Raw genomic sequence first — 24,017 nt, 5'->3', positions numbered from 1 at the left:
GCAAAAATGGAAGTGGAGGGCAATCAAGTGGAGTGGACCTCGGGCTTCCATGTCGCTTCTTAAACTTTGATTCCCGTGGAGCCTCACACGCCTCGCCTCGAATCTCTCTCTGTCTGACTCTCTATCTCCCTCTCAGACCAGTCTGATTCTTATACCGACTCCACGCCCCATGGTGGCTCTCATTTCAATTCAAGTCCCAAGATTGATTCACCAGTCCTTGGCTATAAGTGCCAAGCACTAAACGAATAGGGCTTCTGTCTAACACGCTGCCCTGACCTGATCAATGATCGATCCATCCTTGGAACAACTCACACCTCATTCTAATCTCCGCGGTGTCTCCAAAAACACACACACATACAAACCTTGACAGCTCGATTTTTTCTTCTTCCTCTTCTTCTTCTTCTTTTTTTTTTACCTCACAAACAAGATTTGGTCGTCTCTCTATCACCCTTGATTGTTAGTTTCTCCGGTATCTTTTCAGAGCTCAAAATATTCGCGCTTTCGATAAATACTGTATCACAGATCGAGCAAGCTCACTTAGCCCTGGACGACTTCCTTAGCTTCTCTTCCACCCGAAGTCTTCTTCCACCTGGATTCCAACCTTCAGGTATCAGATACAAAAACTTCTTATATCGCAGCTAGCCCACTGCCTAATAGAGGTTGAGACTTTGTTCAAGCTTGTTCATCGACCCCCTCTTCCATGACACGCAGTCTTCTGCAGCTAAATCGTCATTGTCGAAACCAGGAAAACTGCTGTTAGGCGTTAATCAGGCGGCCTCACATTGGTGTTGGACCGTCGCGCATCTTTCTCCACTGGACAACGCCAGCACCAACAACAACAGACCAATATTGTACAGCACAGTCAGTACATGCAGTAGCGAGGCACCTGGCGCTTGAGTCCGTTCAATGCTTGATTTCTCGATAATCTGGCCCCTCTTACCTGATTGTACTTCGACTCGGCATATTAGCTATCACTGAAACGTCACCAATGTCCCGCGTGATATCCTTCGCTCCATCGTTTTGACAACCTCCTGCAACCATCACTCCCGCCCTTGGGACATCATCCGCCACCTATAACTCAATTTCTAATGCCATGAAGCGGACAGAATGGCTTTTCAGAGCAGCGTTCTTAGAGATGGCGAGTGGGTGACGCAGACCGTTAACTTTCAAGATGCTTTGAACGCCTCCTCGACCACGCCCAAAGCTGCCTCAGATTCAAGTCTCAAGGCACCTGAGTGTGGAATACTCTCTAGGACTGTCATTGAGAGCCCTGTCGTTCATTGGATCCTCCCAGCTTGCTTACGATCGCGCTCTCACAACGATATCGCATTCATTGGCGTAAGTCTGCTGTTTCTTCCACAACCTTCGTATCCAAGCCCCATATGCTGGCGTCATCCCTGCCCGTGGCCATTTAGACTGTGATTTGAGATGCCACGGAATTACGCCTTTTCTGGGTTACTTGTCCATAAATGTCGGGGCTTGAGCTTGACGTTGCTCCTCAAAGCCTTTGTCCAAATGCTGAGTTGTTGCTAACTAGCCTAGGATCGCTTCGTCCAAATCAGCGAACTCCGCGATGACGGACAAGTGCATGAGGTTATACGAAAAGCTGACTTTGGTACACGAATCCGAAATGCGATAGTTCTGGGAGGTCCGCCCAAGGGAGACATCCCTGACGCAGCCGCTGCTTCAACCAAGACCGAAGGCGCTGATGTTCCTATGAAAGATGTCGCAGAGGCGAGCGAAGCCAAAGAAGCCAAAGAAGCCAAAGAAGCCAAAGAAGCCAAAGAAGCCAAAGAAGCCAAAGAAGCCAAAGAAGCCAAAGAAGCCAAAGAAGCCAAAGAAACCAAACAAGCCAGCGAAGGCGAAGAAGGAAAAGGGGCCAAAGAGGCCAAAGAAAAGCGTGCACTACCACCACAGCTACTGGTCCTAATGCTCGAGACTGGTGATGCCGTTTTCCTCTTCATTCAAGAGCTTTTCGATGGGACACTGCGCTTTGAAACCACCACGTTTGAGAGCCCCAGAAATCTACAGTTCTTGGGGTATCACCTGTCCATTGACCCCTCGTCGCGATATATGTCTGCTGGATCCGCTGAAGGTGGATTCATTGTCTACGAGCTAGAGTCGCTGTCCCATATGAAATCTCAATATGAGGACGGCGGATCCTTGAAGCCTGTCAAGTCTACCCGCGTTCGAATAACGCAGGGCGTCATACACAAAATGGAGTTCTTATATCCACGACCGGAAGACGATTACCATATCATTCTCCTGTTGATCATTGTTAGACGCGAAGTGAGTAAGCAGGCTCACGTGTCTCGCATGGTCGTCTACGACTGGGAGCTTGGCGACGAACTTACCGCAGTATTTCGGTCAGAGAAAGGGACACCACTGCCAAAAGAGCACCGAATGCCTCTCATGATCATTCCCCTCAAAGTCAATACTGCCTTCTTGGCAGTTTCAGAACACTCGATTGGCATAGTAAAGAACGCATTCACAGGGCAGACGTCGTTCGATACCTTGGAAACACACTCCCCTCAACAGACTAAGTTGCATCATGGAGCTGCCGAACCGCTCTGGACCACCTGGGCGCGACCCTTTAGGATTAACATATACCTGGAGAAGATGGATGTCATTTATCTGGCTCGCGAAGATGGCGTTATTGCACATATTGAGATCGATTCGCGAGATCTAGTTCCAACAGTTATGACTCTCGGAACCATCAGCGCCAATATCACAACCGCTTTCACTACAGCTTATGATGTCTTCTCGGATGTTTTGATAACTGGCGGCGACTCTGGTCCAGGTGGAATCTGGAAGGTGGTTCGCATTGTCTCTTTGTATCTTAGCCTCAGCTAACATCCGATTTCCGCAGCTTATCCCTCGCAAAGATCCCCAACAAGTCAGCATCATTCCCAATTGGTCTCCTGTGGTCGATTTGGTCACGACAGATAACAATCTCTCCTGGAGGAGTGATAGCAGGAGGAAAGATCTTTCGACGAAACGCAAGGTATCATCAAACTCAAGACCGAAGTCGGATCGCATCTTCTGCACGTCCGGCCGTGGGCCCCGGTCGAGTTTGACAGAATTGAGATGGGGCATTCAGGCACGGATTGGCCTTGAGTTCGACCATGACCAACATGTCCGTCAGTCCTGGATGTTCCCAGTTGAGGCCCAAGGAGAGCGAAGCTTCTATGTAATTTTGTCACTGCCGCATTCTACTGATGTCCTTCACTTCCCCGCTGATCTCAGCAATGCGAATGCTCTGTCGCCAGAGGCCTGTCCGTTCGATACATCGTCGCGAACAATCTCGGCATGTCAGACAGAACAGACCGTGATAATTCAAGTCAGTGAGACCTCCACGTGTCTTGTTACACCTACACAGAGGCAAGTATTGACAATCCTGAATTAATTCTCTTTGATTCCGCGACAGCAGCTAATAGAAGTCTAGCTCACGATACAATCATGGTGAAGTCTGTGAAAACCCTCTATTGCTAGCTGAACATGCGTGCTGCACAGATGATATCGTAGTGATATCCTCAAATGGTGCAAGCGCTTCCCAACTTGATGTATTGCTGGTTGACCAAATGAATCTGACGCACTCAACGTCCATTAATGCCAAAGGAGAAATAACTTGCATTGGTCTTTTCAAGACGTCAGCACAGACCTACATCATTGCAGGTTCTGTTACGGAAGGGTTGCCACTCTTAACTATATACTCGCTGGCTGGCCTTGAAATTAGCAGCAACGCCCCTCAGCCAGACCTTGGTAAGTCTGATGTTGGCTGTTGATAAAGAATGAGTTTGCTGAAGTACCCGCAGTTACTCCTGACCAAAAAGGCCACTCTCATATGGAGGCATATACAAGTGTGTTAGCCATCCATGATACCGCTGAGGAGGTCATCTTGGTGCTTGGCACGAGAAGCGGTCATCTTGTGACGATCCTGATAGCAGGAGAGGATATTGCGCATTACTCACATTCAATTGAACAGATTGGCATTTCACCAACCAATGTATTCCCGGCATCTAGCCTCTTTGGTGGAAAGCAGGCCTTTTTCACATGCTGTGACAACATCCTATCCATTATGACGGACTTTTCACCAAAGGGTAGTAGATTCAAGACCAAGACCCGAATCTGGGCAACCGACTCGAACGAACCTTCAATGTCATCACCCCCCGTTCATGCAGCCTTTGGCCTTCAAGGCAGCCTTTCTGGATACGAACGCCATATGTCCCTGATGTTACTATCTGGGACACGAGTTCTTCTCGTTGATATATGGCCGCATGTTGGACCTGTTCCTCGCAACATTCTTCTCGGCGGAACACCGATGCGCGTCATCTATTCTCAGACCTGGAAGGTCTTGGTGGTTGCACACTTGAAGGAGGATCGCCCGACACTCTCCTTTATCGATCCCGAAAGTGGTGCGAATGTCGCAACGGCAGCGAACAAGGATAAGCAGCCGTCCGATTATATTTCCGGCCTAGGACATCTAGGCGACAGGATATTTGGTCTCTATGAGTGGACCTATGTCAAAGATGGGAAACATTTTCCGTTCATCATCGTAACCACTCAACATGGTCGACTGATGATTGTGTCTGTGACAGCGGTCAAGCCTGAGAGCGACGATTGCCCGACAAGAAAACTGCAGTTCTGGACCCGATATAAGAAGAAGGGCTTCGCCGAGCCTATTTACACAGTCGTTGGAGACGATGTGGGTCTTCTATTTTGTGTTGGAAAGGTTCTTCACTGGGAAGTCCTGGACCTCGCGGAGAAAAAGCTCAAACCTATGAAGCAGTTCAGGCTGGATTCTCCAGCCACAACCCTGCGTGTGGAAGGCACAAAAGTCTGCGTCTTGACTGCCCAACACTCCCTTCAGGTCATTGACCTGAACGTGGAATCGGAAAGCAGTGACCCTTCTATTATTCACAGCGACCGAGTGACTCGGTTTACGGGACATGTGATAGAGATGGGAGACTCTGAAGAAGAGCCAGGTAAGTGGCCAGTGAGTCTTATATCCACGGCACAAGCAGGGTTTGCAGGAGTTTGGATCCCATGGAGTCAACGTCATAAAGAGTTCGAGGTTGTCGTCGCAGGGCTTTTGCCGACATCTATCAGGAGATTCCGCAAGGGGCACACTCGACCTTTCTGGTCGGCTGTTGACCGCCAAAAACGATACAATACTTTGTTTAGTACAGCGGATCAGGCAGACATACTGGGAGTGTCTATTGATGGTTCACTACACCAATTTTCATTGATAGGTTTAGATCTTTGGCGGTTCCTCAGGTTGATACAGAACTTGGCATACCAGGACAAGGAGATTTGCCCCTTCGTCCGGAACAGTTGCTCGTCCGGGGCCAGCGATCCGGGGATGGATCTGGATCCAGAGCTCGAGCCCCGGCGTGCCCAGGAGATGATGCATGTCGATGGTGACTTATTGCAACGTTGCCTTGATATGAGTGCGCTGGAAAAGCTGGTGTTGATTGGGGACGGGATTGATTTGTTTTGCGAGTATTTGGACGGGATTGACGATGGCATATATACCGAAGGTTTCCGGGAGACTGGCTCTCAAGGACGAAAGAAGTACATTGAGCTGGGCTATGAGATTCTCGAGTATGTTCTTGCTCTAGCAATCTGAGTTGGGAACATGTCGAATCACGTGGAAGGGCATTTAATATGGTATAGATAAAATAACGACTCTTGACGGTAATAATCAGATTTATGAGTCAGATCATGACTCAATTTGACTTCTGCCTACAACGCTAGGTCATCTTATGCTCAAGGCTTGAGGCTTCATCTCATCAAGTTTGCGTGTTGGTGAAGGCTTACATAATATGGCACATTCACAAAATAATCATGATTCCTGGGGTTTTTGTCATTGCCCCGCACTAACTAGACTGAGCATCTGAGGTCGACTTGAATTACCCGTTGCCAAACGTTGTGACTTTTTTGCGAGGGGCAGACCGAGCAGACCAAAATTTAATGAGTGACAAGTGCGTGCGAGACAGACATGTCGTACGCCTTTTTAGAGACTGGACATGTCACGAGAACAATATTTAAGAGTCTAAAGATTCGCCACTGAAAGGAAAGCCCTGGAGGACGGATACAGTGGTTGCCCGCAGCATTGCCCCGCCTAAATTGGTAGCCCAACCCACCTACTCGCACGCTTCAACCTGGCCTGACCATATAGTCTAGGCGTGCATTCGATCCTCTCTGCCTTGCTTGTTTGATAGTGTGTGTGCGCGTGCGTGCTTGAGAGAGTGACCGAGACCACGAAAATTTAGCCAGTAGGTTGCCTCGTTCGTCTGGCACAGTTTTGTAACGTTATCTTTTTTTGGGCTTTGGTATTTTGTTTCCACCTAGGTTGCCCCCAAAAATTCCATAAATAAGGAACGTTTAGCCCCGCCAACCTTGACGACTGCATCTCGAGTTTCACCCAACGAGACAACCGCCGAGATGCCGCCCAAGAAGAAGGGAAACAAGAAGAACCAGCAGGACGATTGGGAGGCCGAGCTGGGTGAGAGTATTGCCCCGCCTGCCAATGCCAACGGTACCGATGGTGACGCCAACCCCAACGACGACGACGATGATGGCGGTGCCGGTGGCCTGATGGCTACTCTGCGCAAGAACAAGGAGAAGCGCAAGAAGAAGGGTATCGTCGAGCCTGAACCCGAACCCGAATCCGAGGCCCCAGCTACCCAAGAGCCCCCCGCCCAAGCCCCCGTCGAGGCCAACATCGACGATGAGTTTGCTCTACCCGAGAAGAAGGGCAAGGGTGGCAAGCAGAACAAGCAAGCTGCCAAGAAGCCCGAACCTGCTGCTGCTGCTGCTGCTGACGATGCCGCCGACGGTGGCCGTATCCTGACCAAGGCCGAGAAGGAAAAGCTCAAGAAGGAGCGTGAGAAGCAGCGAAAGAAGGAGCAGGTACGCTACAGGTACACCATGGATATAGCATGGTTCTATTCTACCTAAATACAGCCTGCTAACAACCCGACCCCGCGATAGGCCGCTGCGAAGAAGAAGGGTGGCGCTGCACCAAAGGCTGCCCCTGAGGTGAAGGAGAAGCAGGAGATTGCGCCTGTTGAGGCTGCTCCCGCTCCTGAGCCCGCCGCGGGAGGCAAGAAGAAGAAGCTCCCCGCCCACCTTGCTCTGCTCCAGAAGCAGCAGGAGGAACTCAAGCGCCAACGAGAAGAAGCTGCCAAAGCCGAAGCCGAAGCGAAGGCCCAGGCCGAAGAAGACGAGCGCCTAGCTGCTGAGGAAGAAAAGCGACGCGAGGAGGCCAAGGCCATCAAGAAACAGAAGGAGAGGGAGAGAATCGAGCAACTCAAGAAGGAGGGCAAGTATCTCACAAAGGCCCAAAAGGAAGAGAAGGCCCGAAATGAGCGAAAGCTTCAGCAGATGCTGGCTGCCGGTATTCAAGTTGGACCTGCAGGCGAGCCCAGTGAGAAGAAGTCCAAGCCTGCGGACAACAGGAGAAAGAAGGGCCGCGCCCAACAAAAGGTATACCTTGTGATAAAAGACACCGAGAGATTAGGATTCGCTAACCCTAGGCAGATCGATGAGGAGAAGGCTCTTGCAGAAGCTGCTGAGCGAGCTCGACAAGAAGCTGAGAAGGCTTTGAAGGAAGCTGAAGAGAAGGCTGCCCGTGAGAAGGCCGAGGCCGAGGCCAAGGCTGCTGCCGAAAAAAGGGGTGCCGAGAGTGATGTGGAGGATGATTGGGAGGCTGCTGCTGCTTCTGACGGCGATGTCAAGGACAGCTGGGATGCCGATTCTGACGATGAGGCCGAAAAGGCCAACAGCACATCGGAAGCGAAGGCTGAAGAAGAGTCTGGAGACGAATCCGAGGAGGAGTCTTCTGATGATGAGGCTGCCACAGCTGCACAATTGGCGGAGGAGAAGCGGAAGCGAGAGGCTGCTGAGCGCCGTGAAAAGGCTCACCAGGCCGCCCTTGCTGCCCGATCCAAGGATAACCTGCGATCGCCTATTTGCTGTATTCTGGGCCACGTCGATACTGGAAAGACGAAGCTCCTGGACAAGGTCCGTCAAACTAATGTCCAAGAAGGTGAAGCTGGTGGTATTACACAACAGATCGGTGCCACGTACTTCCCTGTTGAAGCCATCCGACAAAAGACGGCTGTTGTCAACCCTGACGGCAAGTTCGAGTTCAAGGTCCCCGGTCTTCTCATCATCGACACACCTGGTCACGAGTCCTTCTCTAACCTCCGATCTCGTGGTTCTTCGCTCTGTAACATTGCCATTTTGGTCGTCGATATCATGCACGGTCTCGAGCCCCAGACACTTGAGTCTATGCGCATGCTGAGAGAGCGCAAGACTCCTTTCATCGTCGCCCTCAACAAGATCGATCGTCTCTACGGCTGGAAGCAGGTTGCCAACAACGGTTTCCAGGACAGTTTGGCTCTCCAGAGCAAGGCTGTCCGCAACGAATTTGAGACCCGCCTCGAAAAGACCAAGATTGCCTTCGCTGAGCAGGGTTTCAACTCCGAGCTCTTCTACGAGAACAAGTCCATGTCAAAGTACGTCTCGCTTGTGCCCACTTCGGCACACACTGGCGAGGGTGTCCCGGACATGTTGAAGCTCATTGTCCAGCTCACTCAAGAGCGTATGGTTGGCTCTCTCATGTATCTCTCTGAGGTCCAGGCCACTGTGCTGGAAGTCAAGGCTATTGAGGGTTTCGGTATGACCATCGATGTCGTCCTGTCCAACGGTATCTTGCGAGAAGGTGATCGCATTGTGCTGTGCGGTACAGAAGGAGCTATCAAGACAAATATCAGAGCACTGCTTACACCAGCGCCCATGAAGGAATTGCGTCTCAAGTCCGCCTATGTCCACAATAAGGAGGTCAAGGCTGCCCTGGGTGTCAAGATCAGCGCCCCTGGTCTCGAGGGTGCCATCGCTGGCTCACGCCTGATGGTTGTTGGTCCCGATGACGACGAAGACGATATTGAGGATGAGGTTGAGTCCGATCTTGCTGTCCTCTTCAACCGTGTCGAGAAAACTGGTCGCGGTGTCAGTGTCCAAGCGTCGACTCTTGGTTCGCTCGAGGCTCTGCTCGATTTCCTCAAGGACTGCAAGATTCCTGTTGCCAACGTTGGTATCGGCCCCGTTTACAAGCGTGATGTCCTGCAGTGCGGTGTTATGCTGGAGAAGGCACCAGAGTATGCCATCATGCTCTGTTTCGATGTCAAGGTCGACAAGGAAGCACAGCAGTATGCAGAGGACAATGGCATCAAGATCTTTACAGCTGATATTATTTATCATCTGTTCGATGCCTTCACCAAGCATATGGACGAGCAACTCGAGAAGAAGAAGGAAGAGTCCAAGATGCTTGCTGTCTTCCCTTGTGTACTGAAGCCCGTCAAGGTCTTCAACAAGAACGATCCCATTGTTATTGGCGTTGATGTCACTGAGGGTCAGCTCCGAATCAACTGTCCTGTCGCCGCTGTCAGGAATAACCCTACAACCGGTGCCAAGGAGATCGTCAAACTGGGCAGAGTGTATGTTTCTAGATCCTCTCCTCCCCCAAGAACCCCCGTTAACAGTCTTATAGTACATCAATTGAGCGAGAGCACAAGCAAATTCCCGTGTGTAAGCGAAAGGAGCCTTCTGTCGCTATCAAGATCGAGATGGGTGGCAACCAGCCCATGTACGGCCGCCATCTGGAAGAAGACGAGACCCTTTATAGTTTGATCTCTCGAGCCAGTATCGACACCCTCAAGGAATACTACAGAAAGGAGGTCAGCAACGATGAGTGGCAGCTTATCATCAAGCTCAAGCCCTTATTCGACATTTCATAAGTAGCCAAGATTACAAAAAGTTAAGAACATGGGTGGTGTGAAGCTTCTACCTCATCAATCGCGCCGGGAGCTTGGCTATATCGTGTCCTGGAGGCGAAACTCAATGTTTCGATAACATGCTGACAGGACATCAGGTTGCAGCCAGTTCCCTTTGCGGGGAGAACAGTACGAGAAATACAATGCATATCAAAAAGAAGAGAATAGGAAAAGAAATTGCATCAGCTTGTTTGAAGGAATTGTGTACGGTGCTGATTTACATTTTTGGGCAGTAAAAAAAGACTGAAGAGACGTGAATTGAAGGGCAAGGGAAGCTCTCAAGGCAACGTAGTCGTATAGAGTAGGGCTCTTTACTAACGAGGGCTGAAATGATTGAATCTCATGTTTGCTGTTGCTACGTCACGAGTGTGAACTGGATCAACGACACCTGCTAGGTATTCAGTCCGATATGCTCTCAGCAGACGCTCGCTTCCAACTCATCACGATAACACACTTGAATAGTGATGGAAGAAGCTGAACCAAACTGGAGTGTGTGGATCCTAACTACTAACTTAAAAGTGTAAAAAAGAGGTCTAACGTTCGGGTAACATATCCGTCATGATGATCCGGGCCCCTTTCTTCCAACAAAACAAACAAAGCCGTTGCAACCATATCGCATGTTCTATTTCTCCTTCTCCCAAACCCGGTGCCCTTTCGTTTTTCAACATTCGTAATCTTTTTAGGTGTCATTCATCTCATCGCATATCATGCAAGCATCACACACGCAGAGCCAACCGAGCATGCATCTGCAGTGTTGAAATTCCCTCCCTAATTTATAATTTACTGCGGGTCGGCAGAGCCCTCGGTCTCCTGTTGCGGAGCGTCGGCATCCTTCATCTCTTGGTCTGCATTGGCTTTCTCGGCTTCCGCAGCCTTGCGAGCATCCTCCTCAGCCTTCTTCGCAGCCCGTTCGGCCTCGGCTTTCTCCAGAGCGGCTTGTCGTTCAGCCTCGACTTTCTCAAAGTGACGCTGGACAATGGGACCAGCCATGGCGCGGATCTCGTCAATCTTGGCGACATACACACCCTTTGTGGTATCATCACCCTCCTCGTACAGCCAATCCTAGAATTGCTATTAGTATGAATCTTCGAGCTTTCAGGGAACTTGTGAACATACCTCTGTGGCCTCAAGCTTGGCCTTGATGGTCTGCTTCTCCTCTTCGCTGGCAAACTCAGAGTACTGCTCATCCAGTTTGGCACGGAGGTCGTAGATGTAAGCCTCGAGCTCGTTCTTCTTCTCCTCGGTATCGGCAACAAGCTTGTCCTCCATAACCATGGCAGCCTCCTTCTCGAGAAGGCTGGCCTTGGTGGAGTCGTCAAGAGAGGCACTGCCTGTGGAGATGGGCAGGTCACCCTTGCGGACCTGCTTCTTCACCTTGCGAGTCTTCTTGGGGGCATCCTTATCGGTCTCCATGGCCTTTTGGGAAACGAATGTTAGCGATCGGGGTTCATAATTCGATTCTTCTAAATGTTCTGGAACAGCGAAAGCGGGACGAGACGAGTCGGTTTCTTCATCATCATCGAGTCGCGGGCGCTTTGCAGGATATGCTCGGCTATCATCTCCAACGGATGCGGACGATGAAGAGGCCGAATCCTGATCTTGGACATGGGGGGAATCATTGGGCGCCATAAACGGCTCGGACAAACTCACATCGGGATCCTCGTTAACCTCCTCCTCAACCTCCTCTTCCTCGACGTAGTAACCAGTCTCGACGTTCAGGACGCCGTGGATGTTGACACGGGCCTTGAGTTTGCAAATCATGAAGTCGTCCTTACCATCGGCCTTGACGTTCTTGACAGAGAAACGGCCAATCCAGGGGTTAGTCTTGCCGGGGAGTAGCTCAGGCTGGGCGTATCGGGCCTCGAGATCGAAGGGCTGTTTTCGATAGAAGGTAAGGATCTTGGTCGATGGCATGACGTTGCCCTTGTTGAAGACAGTCAGGCTGGTGTCCTCGTCAGGAATATCGGGGGCCTTCTCCCAGGCGAACTCGATGGGGTAGCTGATGATGTCCTGGACGGAGAAGTCTCGGACACGGAAGACAGGGGAGAGAATGGCACAGCTGAAGGCAGAACCACGGGCAAGAGCCTCGTCGGCGTTAAGAGTAAAAGAGAGAGGCTTTCCAAAGAACTCCTGGATGCGCTCCTTAAGAGCGGGGACACGAGAACCACCACCAACGACCTCGATAACATCGATATCATCCTTGGTGAGCTTAGCCTGGGCAAGGGCCTCCTCAAGGGGAAGGTGGGTTCGGGCAAGGAGAGGCTCGATCATGGCCTCGAACTCCTGGCGAGTGATCATGGCAGAAGCATCAATGTCGTTCATGAGAGACTCAATGTTGACAGGAGCTTGTTGGTTGGCAGAGAGAATCTTCTTGGTCTTCTCAGCGGCGGCGATGGTACGGGCAAGGGCACGGCCGTGGGTCATGATGTCGACCTTGTATTTGCCCTTGAACTCCTTGGCGAGGTGGTCAACCAAAGCGCGATCGAAGTCACGACCACCGAAATCCTTGTCCCAGGTTGTGGCCTTGACAGCGAGCTCACCCTTCTTGAACTCAACAATGGAGACAGTGTAGCTGCTGTGGCCGACATCGACGAAGCAGACACGGCGGGGAGCCTCCTCAGGGGCCGGCAGGTCGAGCTTTGTGATGCCCCAGCCAAGAGCGGCGGCTGTACCGTCGTTGATGAGACGGAGAACACGGAGTCCAGCAATCTCGGCAGCGTCGATAAGAGCACGGCGCTGGACATCAGTGAACCAAGGAGGGACACTTAGGCAGACGTCTTGAACAGGCAGCTTGAGCTCGGCTCCAGCGGTCTGCTTGATCTTGCTCAAGTACATAGCGACCAGCTGAGTGGCTGTGAACTTCTCCTTCTTGCCCAGGTAGTTGATTTCAGCACCGACCTGGCCATTGCAGTCGGCCAGAGGAGCGGTCACATATTGCTGCTCAATCTGAATATCGGGGTCGTTGAATTGTCGGCCAGCAAGACGCTTGAGGGAGCTGACAGTGTTCTTGAGGTTGGAGATTTCCTGGGTCTTGGCGGCCTCTCCGAGGTAACGAGACTTGGGTCCGAATCCTACTAGGGAACTTGGGAATAGAATTGTCAGGATATATGTGTCTGATAAAGGAATGTGGTGGGGGGTTATTTGACCGCACGCGACAAGCAACGGGGTCAAACAAGAGGTATAAACATACGGAGTTGCTCGGTTTGAAACTTCATTGGTGACCTGTACAAGACAAACGAAGTCAGTTATGGGGAGCCCTTACAGTTGTCCATCAATCCCCTGAGCAGTGTAGGAGCGACGAGGAAGAAGGTATGGAGGGGCAGGGCAGTCGACTGGGATGGATGGCGGGGGCGTTATGAGGGTTTACGCACAACATCGACACCGCGGTTTCGAGCAACGGCGATGACAGTCTTGAGGGTTCCGAAATCGATTCCTATACAAAGGAAAGCCATCAGTCAGTTTTGGTGTTGTTCAAAGTTGGGTTGTTCCTTGTGAGGAATAGCGATTGGCCGAGCACCGCCAGCAGGAAAAAAAAAGTGAGTACTCGGAGGGCATCACTTACCAACGACACTCATGATTTCGACGGGTGGGGTTTGCCCCGAGACACGGTATTAAAGTAGAAAGAGGAAGGGGGATGTAAAGTTGAGCGATGCGCGGGTAAGCTCAAAAGAGAAGAAGGAAAGCGATCACAAAAAGGCGGGAGATAGAGGGAGGATCGTGAGAATGGATAAGATAGAAAGAGTATGGAGGGGAAGAGTAAAGGTCGGTAGGGTATGAATGGCTAAGGTAAGGTTGGTTTGGTTGGGCGGCGGTTGTTTATGGCCTGGCCTGGTCCGCTGGCGCTGGGTCAATTTTTTTTTTTTTGGTGGAGGGGCAGCGAATGGGGGATCCCGTTCAACAGGCTGCACTGTACTGAAATTTTCAATGGTTCAGTAGCTACAGGGAAGTGCACTGTATCCAGTACCTGCGGGTCGATGTACGATGTGGCGGACCTGCAGTCAGAGCGATGATGTAAACCAAGTATACACTACTTGAAAGCCTTTCGCGATTCGATTCTTTTCTTTAAGCTGTTTCTAGAAGATGCGAAGTTTCGTTTTTTCAAAAGAGTTTAGAAATGTCTTCCGAAAGAGATGTTCTTCGACTTTTTATAGCCTTGATAGATCTATCTGGTGAGGATAAACCAGCGCAATATCTCGTTTGTGGTCACGTTGAACAGTCGACTAGACTTAGCAGACCCTAGAAACGACGATAGATTTCTGTGCGATTCTGTCACCAGATCCAACAGCTCCTGTACGCAATCAAATTGCCTTACAGTGGATATCAGGGATTTAAAGCAGATACGGAATCTCCACAATAGAGGAAACGCAAGGCACCAGCATCAGCCACGACATTACATACATGGTATGATACATCACAGCAACTACTAATGTACTCGGACCTAGGTAGTAGGTAAGTAAGTACTAAGGTAGTGAGTGATACCAAGGCCTTGACTCGAGCCTTGGCCTCAGGGAGCAAGAAAACACTGGCTGGACCTTAATAGAGGATGTCAAATAAACTTAGTAAAGAGTCCTCTAAGTTTAGACTAGATATACCTAAGCATTTTTATCACTCAGGGTCAAGGTCTTGAGTTTTCTTTCCTCCCCTAGCTTGGATGAAGCAAGCAAAGATGGTGAATGCCTCCCCCCCTCCCCCTTCCCCTGTTGTCTTATCAGGACAAAGTACACCTCAGCAAGTACAAATTGAGTTGTCATGCCCCTCCCCCGCTATTCCACCATTTCAAAGACAAGGCAGACACAAACATGGAAGCTTTGTTAATGGAGGGGCACAAACAGTACAGAAAACCCCTCTAAACGGGTGGGAGCCTCTGATAACGATAAAGCAAGCAGCAAGTAATAATATGGAAGTTTTCCATCCATGGATTAATTCCTCGCTACCTACCTAAGCTCCTTTAGTCTAGTCAGGTATTCAACATGGCAAACTTGACTATTCCATCACATTGAATCCCAGCGCACTCCTAACCCCAAACTGACGACACAAGAATATCTCCATCAAGAATATTGAAGAAATTTCGAGACTAGGTACCTATTTTGGTCGAGCTCAATAATACATACCACCACCTTAAACCGGGGCCAACCTCCGGGTGTGACTAAAGACAACATTTGCATGATCTTGACACAGCCAAACAAACCGTGCCAAGCTGTTCGAAACTAATATCATGCACTTTTCACTCTTGTGCTCCGCCAACTTGGAAATGAATTTTCAGGTGATCGACTGGAATGGCCTGGACTAACTCACCGACAAACCCTCATTTGTTTCCCCGGCACACCGAACCGACAATTTGTCCATGAATTAACAGGAGTAACCTCATGCTGGTGACAGTTGTTGAAATTGCATATACATCAGGACGCCACATGTCAGTGAGGCTATTCCGTTTGCTTTCGCCCTACCCCGTCCATACTGTATCCGAAGTTAGTTGTGCATAGTAAGTGACAGGGTCACTTGGAGCATTCGACCCCGGTCGACGAACGACCTGCCTGACCTTCACTATCTTCATCTCTCTTGTGCTGTCATGGTGGCCCATGCAGCTCCAGAATTGCGGGGTAGATGTGGGCTTCACCATGTTTGGATTGACAGCCATCCAACGCAAAACCTGCTGTTCGTTGTTCGAGATAGCTTCACTTTTTATATAGGTATGTATAGTCTGAGAATGATGAACCACACAAGCAACTGGCTCAACCTAAGCAATATAAACACTGGCTTGATTCGGGTATAACCATTCGCCTTATTCTAACGGCTCTTCTTCAGCCTCCCTCTCGTCATTCGACTAGCAAACGACATGTTTGATCCAAGCCTTGTTTGTTCCCCGTCAAGGCTGGTACCAATGCTTCTCTCCGTAGAATTTCGACGACGAGATTCAACTGGCTCATCTTGGGCGACCTGATTGTATTCGATGGGATTTCGGGAAGTGGTCATATCTCCCGAAATTTCAGCACGCCTCATAGGTGAAGCCGAGAAGCCGTGGCTAGACTGGATGCCCTCCAAATCCCTCACTTGGGAAGATCGGTCCTGTATTTGTTGTGCGATCTCATACTTTCGAATGTTTTCCTCATCCATCAGGAGCTTCATTCTTCCCTGTGTTCCAACTCCGAGATCCGCACACTCTTGAGGCTTCGAAAATACGTGGGATGTTGCTTTCCCCATTTCAATATCCTCTGTGCTGGTATCGATCTCATCTGGATGAGCATATGTTCCCGATGCTGTCTTTTGACGTGCCGAGAACTTGCCATCAATCTTGTCTGGTGGTCGCACCACGCTTCGAGTTCGTCCGAGTTCGGTGGTTGCGGTCGACTTACGGTTCGAGGCAGCCCTACGTGCTTCGTGTGCCACTTTAAACGTCTCGGGGACCACGTTTAGTTCGTCTCCCTGTTTCTCAGCTTGTTCCACTGCTTCTCTTGCTGTCGTGTGAGCGTCTGCCGCCGCCGCATCGGCTCGTGGCCCACCCCAAGTTCGCTGCCCTGCTGTGAATATACCGTAAACCATATACAACCAGTTGTAGAACGGATTAAGAATAAACATGAGGGGGTAGAGCCAGATTTTGAATCGCCGGAGCTTGGCTCCAAAATACAGCATCAGCAGCCAATTCAGCCCCAGGGAAACAGCAATAAACCCCACAGGAAGGTCGTCCACTTTCTTGACTGTAGTTATCAGGGCCAAAACCATGATGAAGAATAGTAATGCTGTTGTTCGGATGGTATTCTGCATAAAACGGACCAATATGAGAACGGGGTAGCGCTTCCACAGGCGCCAGTCCGTCAACATACAGACCTCGTTTGTGATGAAGCCCAGAAACCATCGGCGCCGCTGCTTAACCAGGGACCGATATGTTTGCACAGCTTCGGTTTTGCAAAAGGCCGATGTGCACATCTGGATCTGGTACCGCTTCCTGGCTCCAATCATGAATAGATGGGTTAACCAGCGATCTTCTCCCAAGTGACACTTAGCAAAATCGAACAGGTCTTCACAGTGCTCTGTTTTGTCTACAAAATAATATTTGGCCATTCTTCGAAAAGCTGAGAAGCGCAGCATCGTCAACGCTCCCGGGAGACAAGTGACAGAACCACAGCCAGATTCGACGGTTCGTTCAAACAACTGTCCATGTATGTATTCCATGTCTTGTAGCAGGGTAATGATGCTATGTTTTTTCGTCGTCGATGTAATGACGCCTGTCATAGCCAGCATGTCTCTAGAATTGCCAGGGCTGAGCTCCATGTCGTAGACAAAGTTTTGTAGGCATACATTGTCTAGGATACAGTCGGAGTCGATAAACAGAATGAATAGATTGTCGTTCCGCTTGAGATACTCCTCGTACACTCGGTCGATGAGCTTGAAGGTTACTTTCTGGCAGTGGCGTTTTCCTCCATGCTCAAAACGTGAAATGGTTACACGTGCAGACCGATATGTGACATCAATACTCGTGGGGTATGTCTCCATCTTCATGGACACACCAAGCTTATCGATAGTGCTGAGGTACAGTTCGTCCTCCTCCTCCCCGTCGAAGGACAAGAAAACATGGATACAGGCGGGKGGGKAATCGCATTCGACAACTGAGTTGACAGCTTTGAGGAGAACCTCAGGTTCCTCTCTGTAACAAGGCATGACTATGACGACCTTTGGCGCAGTAACATCATCGAGCACCTGTTTCATACGCTTCGTTCGACCGAGTTGATTTGTCACGACTTGGTAGATACAGAACAACCATGGCACTGTCAGGAGGATCGCGAAGGCCCAGAATGCAAACCACTGGAGAAAAGAAACCATCTCTTTCGGCCACAACTTTGTAACAGTATCCGGAAGTGGCAGCGTCACCACCATGATTGGGAGGAATATGACCCTAGATTTGATATTAGCTAAGGCCATGTTGTATTATGTTACGGGACGGGGCACAGCTTACCGGAGGAGAACAAAGGCAGTGCCAACAATGATGCATAAGACATTAATGGACCAATGTTCTGCCTTCTGAAAGACTTTGACGAGACAATAGACGAACGCTGCCAGCCAGAGAAACCACTCGAGGCATGCCATCAAAAGCACGATGCCGACTATACTGGTGTATATAACCTGGAATGATCAAGTTAGTGCACATGACGGAGAAAAACACCGCAGAATGCCAACTCACGTTTTGCAACGGCCAGTCCTTCAGTAGGGCCATGATTGCAGAGCGGCATTACCTCCTCGTTTGACAGAAGTCGGCAGGCAACGGAGAGACAGTGTCAGTGAAACAGATGGAAACAGTTCGTAAACTCGACCTGGCGCACGGCGACCACTCCCCAAAGATTCGTGTGCTGGAAGCCGTGCTGGACAGTGACCATGTGAGACAGGAGTCAAAGAAGCACGGGGCAGTGCTCAGAAAGGGGCCGTCTCTTAGATTGGAGGCACTGCCTTGAGGTAAACTCCCGGCGGGTGCCCGCAGAATATTGCGAGGCTCAGATGAGTCAAGCTTGGTGACACAAGCCAAAAAACGATTAGGAATGAAATTGAAGGAGAGCAAGTACCATGACTATCAGAGGAAACTGCCTTCGGAAGCTGCATAAGAGGGAAGGTGCGAAGAAGATGCTGAGAACGGAAGAAATATAGAATGCAAAGACGTTCAGATCCCCGTGGGAATTCAAGGCAGGATTGTCCATCTAAAGGTCACCAAGAACTGGGTGCCATCCCAACCTCGTCACAGTTACACATGATCTATTGCCTGTCAAAAGGTGGACTAATAAGCATTGGTCGATCTGGAAACGAACAAACACGCACATATCAGCGTTAGCATTCCCACTCTTGATTAACTCAATGCGTCGACCAGGTCCAATGCTCTCTAGCATCAAGTTCAGTATTTCAATCTCAAGCTACAGCGTACTGATAACCGGCAACCGGGTAGGGATTCAAATGCCTTCCTTAGCTATTCATCTGCTCAAGGCATGTTGGGCGTCTAAACATCCTCAACTCCAGGCGACGCATGCGCTTCTGGTGTGCCTTGTCCCTTTCATTTCCTGGCAAACACGTTGCTGCGTCGCGCGCGTGCGACAGGGTCGCCTTCTGACGTCCAGGCTTATACCGCGCAAGCTATCTTACTGCTGCGAGAATACTTCAAGCAATGGAGCTAGACTGCGTGAGGCCGCAGTATTGAAGAGCACAGCTTGCATCAACGTCAAGGAGAATTCAGCTTACTGGACAGCCCTTCGCGCGACGTGCAAAGACGGCACGAATGTGGTACAAGGTTGGTTCTTAATCACAGCAGCCGTGACCATAATTCGGAGGCGAAGAGACAGCCATCGAGTGATGTTGATTTATCGTTAAGGCTGGTGGTTTCCTAATTAGAAGTCTTACCCATTCGAATATCTTTACCAGTCGACATCGCTCAGTTGGAGTTTACGAGATCTTTGGCTCTTATCCTTGTTCGATCTCTCCAACCGATTGTGGTAGAACGTCGCCGGTCGTTCGTTGCCTGAATTAATGTGTGAATATTGGTGTTGTGATGAATTTGTGTGGGTTGAGGGTCTGTACCACCATCCTGGTCTTCATTCTGCTGAAGATCATAGTTGAGCACCAAATTCTTGATGCGTTGTTGTTCCTCCCTTTCAGCCTGTTGCTGGTTCTTCATTGCAATAGCAAAGGTAGAATCGGAGGGCAGTTCGACGGTCCGTGTCTAATTCCAGGTCAGCATTTAGAGAACGGCACAAAGTGGCGATGTAAACTACCTGCTGGCGGTTGCCCTTCTTCGTCAGTAAGGAGAACGCCATAGTATGGCCAGGAGGAGATTCTCCTTCGCCTCCCTCTGTTGATGTAGCCTCGCGATGTTTGGACCGAACTGGAAGTGGCACATCAAAGAGCTGCTTGCGCTCAAACTTGCGCGACTCGAGACTTTCAGCCATCATCTTGGCATACTCGCGCTCAAAATCAGCCTCATCCTCAGGGTCAACTTCCTCTTCTTGTCGAGTGACTACGATGGCTTCCTCGTCAAAGGTACTGTCGTCGTCGGAATCTTCCTCTACGTCCTGTATTACATTTGTCAATCATGGCCAAGTATTTCGCATTTAATTGACTTACCTCTGCCTCCTCTTCCTCAGAAGCACTGTCTTCGTTGTCGTCGCCATCTTCATCATTGTCCACGTTGTCATCGTCCGACGAAGCATCGCTTGTGGCATCATCCACGTCGATTCCCTTGTCAACGCCTGCCGACTTCTGGTCTTGAGCAACGGCAAGTTGGAAGGCTTTTACGGCCTCATCCAAGCTTGTGGCAAGTTTCCATTGCGGCCGAGTCAGAGCAAATGTGTCTTGAACCAAAAACTCGATATCCATTGGCAGGGACACTTTGGTGAAGATGTAATACTGCCAGAGTGTCGGTTAGAGACAACAGAAGGGGGGGTGTGGGATCATACTTGAAAGAATGAAAGGAAGTAATCCAACTTCTTGCCCGCTGCTCCGCGGTTGAAGAACATGCCGCAGGTTTCCAGCATTGTAGATGCAAGTCGGATGCGGAAGAAGTCATCGGGAGGATCGAGTGGAATATATTTACCAGGAACAGGTGGGCCGCCTGTAAGTTCAGTCAGTTGATGGGCAAGTTAGTAGTCTACGGAACGTCTTACCATATCCGAATGTCATAATCTTGTACATGGTGTCAAAGATAACAGGATGTTCAAGCATACGGTAATTATAAAGCTCGCCAAGATACTTGACTTCGGCAATACGTCGCTGATAGAACCTATAATCATTCTGCTCGAGACCAAACGTCATAGACTCGATCACGTTATCAATAACCTTGACCACAAAGGCAGGATGGTAGCGATAGAGCGCGCTGAGCAAGATACCAAGAAGGTGAACGTTTCCGTACTTGACCTTTCCAGGCTTTGAGAACACCTTCTCCAAGATGGCGACAACCTAAAACTATCAGCAATTGTTCATAAAGTACTATTTCTACTGCATACCTCTGTCTCCTCCCAGTGGAGCCTTCGAATCTGCTTCAAGATCTTGCTGTAATTTCTCTTTGTCATATCAACATAGATCATTTTGCGAACAAATAGCTCCATGGGAGTGCGCTCCTTCTGCTCGATAGCTAAACGCTCTGGTGGGTCAACGTAGTAAACAGCGTTATCGATGAGCATCCGCTCTGGTTGTCCAATATGCTGGACGGACTTCTTGCGCTGCAGAGTTTCAAGAAAGCTCGTCATACGAGGAGCTGTTTCAGGGTTTCGAAGCAGATACCGGCCGCAGTTCTCAATAAGGTTGCACAAGATCTCAATGTTCATGCGTGAAAAGTCATCGAGGCTGACTTTCAGACAATGAAAGACAACATGCTCGGGCACAATGCCGAATTTTGTCAACTCAGCAAGATACCGTACGTTGCTCAGACGGACTTGTCCCAAGAAGTCCTTTTCCTTTCGTCGTTGAAGGCTTCGAAACTCCGCATCAAGGTAATCGACCAGGCCTTTTGGAACATCTGGCATATATCGACCCAAAGTCGCCACAAGACGAGACCATGACGGGAGTAGGTCGCTACGGCCCTTTGGAACTTCCGTCAGAGCCTTCACCAGTCGGTTGCGAGAAGCCTTAGAATTCAGGAAGCAGAAATCGATAGCTGTCTGGTCTGCGATGTCCTTGTTGGTCAACTCTGGTAGACGCGCAAGCAGGGCATCGACTTGCGCTCCAATGGTTCGGTTAGCGATAGATGTGGACTGGTCATCAGCTGTCTCGGCAGTCTTGGGGGCTTCCGAGGCCTCGGATGGGTCTGCCTTCTTCCCAACTTGTTCGTCCGTGTCTGTCTTCTTCTTTTTGCCGTCCTCCAGTAAAATAGCTGGCACCTTGCCTTTAAGATCAACCAGATTTTCGTAAAAGCGTCGCTCATCTTCATCCTCCCAGATTCCGGCACCATCTCCCATGGAACGAAGATAATCGCCAGTTTTGACGAGACCGATAGACCCGTTGGAAGCGGCGAATGAATCATCTGAGTCTTTGAGGTCCGGCATTTCGGCCCCAATTGCGTCCGCAATAACCTGTGCGTTGGAGACGAGGCGTTCTTGAGCCTTGACCTGCTTCTCATAGTTCGCCTGTCGGTCTTCAAAGACTTCACCAGACTTGACATATACTTCGGCATTACGTCGAGCTTGCGACTGTATCGACTTCTGATCCCGAGTGATATGGCCCTTAACATCATCAAAATACTTCTTCAATATGCTTCTGAATCGATCACGCATTTCGGGTTCGGTAAAAGGCTGATCTGCGTCAGGAGACGCCTCATTTCCACTATTACCATCCTCGGCTTCGTTTCCTTCAGTAGTGCCATCTTCCTCTACTGTCTTTCGGCCATCAGCGCCTGTTGGTTTTACCCCAAGGATATCCCAGCTGAATGACTTGACAAAGATGACAAGAAGCGGAAGGTTGGCATGTTCGCGGTCGTGTCCAAGCAAATCCTTAAGTACTTCGAGAGGGAACGGTTCCGCGCCGGTGCCTTTGTTCGTTCGGGTCTTCAGTTCGGGAATCTTGCCTGCGGCTCCTTTTGTTGCGTCGTCGGGCCTGCTGACATCGTCAAGGGTCCTGATGACGCCAACAAGCCACAACTCGGTCACTACACGAAGCAGTGCGCGTTGTCTTGTGATGCGCTCCTTCTCTTCTTTCTCACGAACCTCTAGTGCCAGAGCTTTGAGGATACCCTTATCCGGAGTTGCCATCCCTTTTCCGAGAAGCCAAGCTAAGTATTCCGTAAACTCGTGAGGACCAAATCGCTGATGGAGAGCACTGACAATCTCCACGCCGGCCTCGATCTCGCCAGGCGACTTGAGTCGGCATAGCCCCTCATAGCAAGCAGATATGATCTCGGAAAGGTACTTGCGTAGGCTCAAAGTTCGGATTTCCTGGAGGAAGGTACTGAGGGTAGCGGCGGTGATAGCTGTTCGCAGTCGTTTGATGAAAGCGGTATTCTTCTTGAGAGACGAATCGAGAGTCTTTGCAACAGGGAACAAGTCTACAACAGGAGTTGTTAATAGAAGATAGCGGGGGAGTAGTGGGGTAGACAGATGATTCATACCAGATTCGCCATCCCAGGCCTTTTCGTTCAAAATGCGCAGTTCGCCTAGAGAGATAATTAGCTACTATACAAAGTAAGAATGGTGGTGAGAGATCATACGTTTCCTTGCGCGATCCATGGCCGGGTCACGGTATGATTTGAGGCGATTCGCGACCTGGTAAATGTTCTAGATCGAATGTGAGATGGGTGGAGGCGGCGCTACATTCAGCGCAGACTGCCTGCTAAGGGATATATTTCCCCAGAAATTGATGCTGTAGATAAGGCAACAGAGCCGACATGGGTGCGTCCGTCAAGCCAGGACGGGGGATATGCGATGTGGCAGGGCTGATACGCCGGGGCAGTCAGTGTCTGTTTGAGGTTTTGCTGTTACCTGATTTTGAAGTCGACAGCGATGAACGGTAAGGTACAGACTGCACCTAAGAGGTGGAGGTGGAGGTGCCCAGGGTGGGGTCAAGTTTCGCCTGCCACCAAAGTCATATTGGGTATACTCCATACATACCTAAGCCAGGTATATAATGGAAGCTTTGATTTCTACCACATGTAAGTCAGGATCAGTAGGTACATTTGAACGAGAACTCTAAGATACCTCTACTGAACTCACAATTAATTTCCAGTCACAAGACAGGGAGGTATTTAAGGTAACACAAGACTTTGAGGTCTGGGCAATCACCAACGCTAACGCTGCACTAAAAGCGTACTCAGAGTTAGGATTCAGTCATCGCATCGCGATTTTATTGAGAGTTGCAGACTATAAGACATATGATTGGGAAACTAAATATTATTGTAGATTGATAATGGACCCTGCCGGGTGGTGGTCAGCTCTAGGTTAGGCTACTCGTCTATGTGTAAACAACATATCCCTTAGGTAGGATCCCAAAGTGCACCTTTCAAGTATTTTTGTGGGGCTTGACCCAGTATTGATTGGCTGCTGATCAATACGCCACAAATACCAGCCTTAGGTAAGGAGGCAGAACGGTGCAGCTAGAGGTTCTGATCTGTAAGCTGCAGTATCAGAGGTACCTATATTTAGGTGTCATCTCTATATAAGAGAAGGTACTCTTGATATTAAGTAGCTGATTGGCTAACCCCCGCAAAGATACCTCAAA

At 49.8% G+C, this 24,017-nt stretch overlaps 5 protein-coding genes across 5 annotated transcripts; 2 read left to right on the top strand and 3 right to left on the bottom strand.

Moving 5' to 3' along the window:
- Window positions 1-1,107: 1,107 nt before the first annotated feature.
- On the top strand, window positions 1,108-5,629 carry FMAN_11451 (putative FUN12-general translation factor eIF2 homolog; the record flags this gene model as incomplete). The annotated part of the gene is made up of 5 exons (XM_041834264.1): window positions 1,108-1,338; window positions 1,543-2,817; window positions 2,870-3,381; window positions 3,446-3,762; window positions 3,816-5,629. 5 exons carry the CDS (start codon window positions 1,108-1,110, stop codon window positions 5,627-5,629), a joined length of 4,149 nt encoding a protein of 1,382 aa, XP_041684545.1.
- An 818-nt stretch (window positions 5,630-6,447) lies between these two features.
- On the top strand, window positions 6,448-9,806 carry FMAN_11450 (putative FUN12-general translation factor eIF2 homolog; the record flags this gene model as incomplete). Its single annotated transcript, XM_041834262.1, has 4 exons — window positions 6,448-6,915; window positions 6,997-7,491; window positions 7,546-9,506; window positions 9,560-9,806. The coding sequence occupies 4 exons, from the start codon at window positions 6,448-6,450 to the stop codon at window positions 9,804-9,806; spliced, it is 3,171 nt and encodes a 1,056-aa protein (XP_041684544.1).
- Window positions 9,807-10,622: 816 nt separating this feature from the next.
- On the bottom strand, window positions 10,623-13,417 carry FMAN_11449 (putative heat shock protein Hsp88; the record flags this gene model as incomplete). The annotated part of the gene is made up of 6 exons (XM_041834261.1): window positions 10,623-10,904; window positions 10,959-11,258; window positions 11,493-12,924; window positions 13,033-13,064; window positions 13,214-13,275; window positions 13,405-13,417. The coding sequence occupies 6 exons, from the start codon at window positions 13,415-13,417 to the stop codon at window positions 10,623-10,625; spliced, it is 2,121 nt and encodes a 706-aa protein (XP_041684543.1).
- A 2,212-nt stretch (window positions 13,418-15,629) lies between these two features.
- Window positions 15,630-18,051, bottom strand: FMAN_11448 (putative chitin synthase D; the record flags this gene model as incomplete). The annotated part of the gene is made up of 3 exons (XM_041834260.1): window positions 15,630-17,733; window positions 17,794-17,960; window positions 18,019-18,051. The coding sequence occupies 3 exons, from the start codon at window positions 18,049-18,051 to the stop codon at window positions 15,630-15,632; spliced, it is 2,304 nt and encodes a 767-aa protein (XP_041684542.1).
- Window positions 18,052-19,231: 1,180 nt separating this feature from the next.
- On the bottom strand, window positions 19,232-23,029 carry FMAN_11447 (related to regulator of nonsense transcripts; the record flags this gene model as incomplete). The annotated part of the gene is made up of 9 exons (XM_041834259.1): window positions 19,232-19,335; window positions 19,395-19,536; window positions 19,589-19,885; window positions 19,938-20,219; window positions 20,270-20,424; window positions 20,477-20,768; window positions 20,816-22,848; window positions 22,912-22,956; window positions 23,011-23,029. The coding sequence occupies 9 exons, from the start codon at window positions 23,027-23,029 to the stop codon at window positions 19,232-19,234; spliced, it is 3,369 nt and encodes a 1,122-aa protein (XP_041684541.1).
- Between the last annotated feature and the right edge of the window lie 988 nt (window positions 23,030-24,017).

Source organism: Fusarium mangiferae, assembly GCF_900044065.1.
Source record: "Fusarium mangiferae strain MRC7560 genome assembly, contig: FMAN_scaffold008, whole genome shotgun sequence".
Lineage (NCBI taxonomy): Eukaryota > Fungi > Ascomycota > Sordariomycetes > Hypocreales > Nectriaceae > Fusarium > Fusarium mangiferae.
The sequence above is the reverse complement of the archived record's forward strand: the minus strand, read 5'-3'. Positions and strand labels throughout refer to the sequence as shown.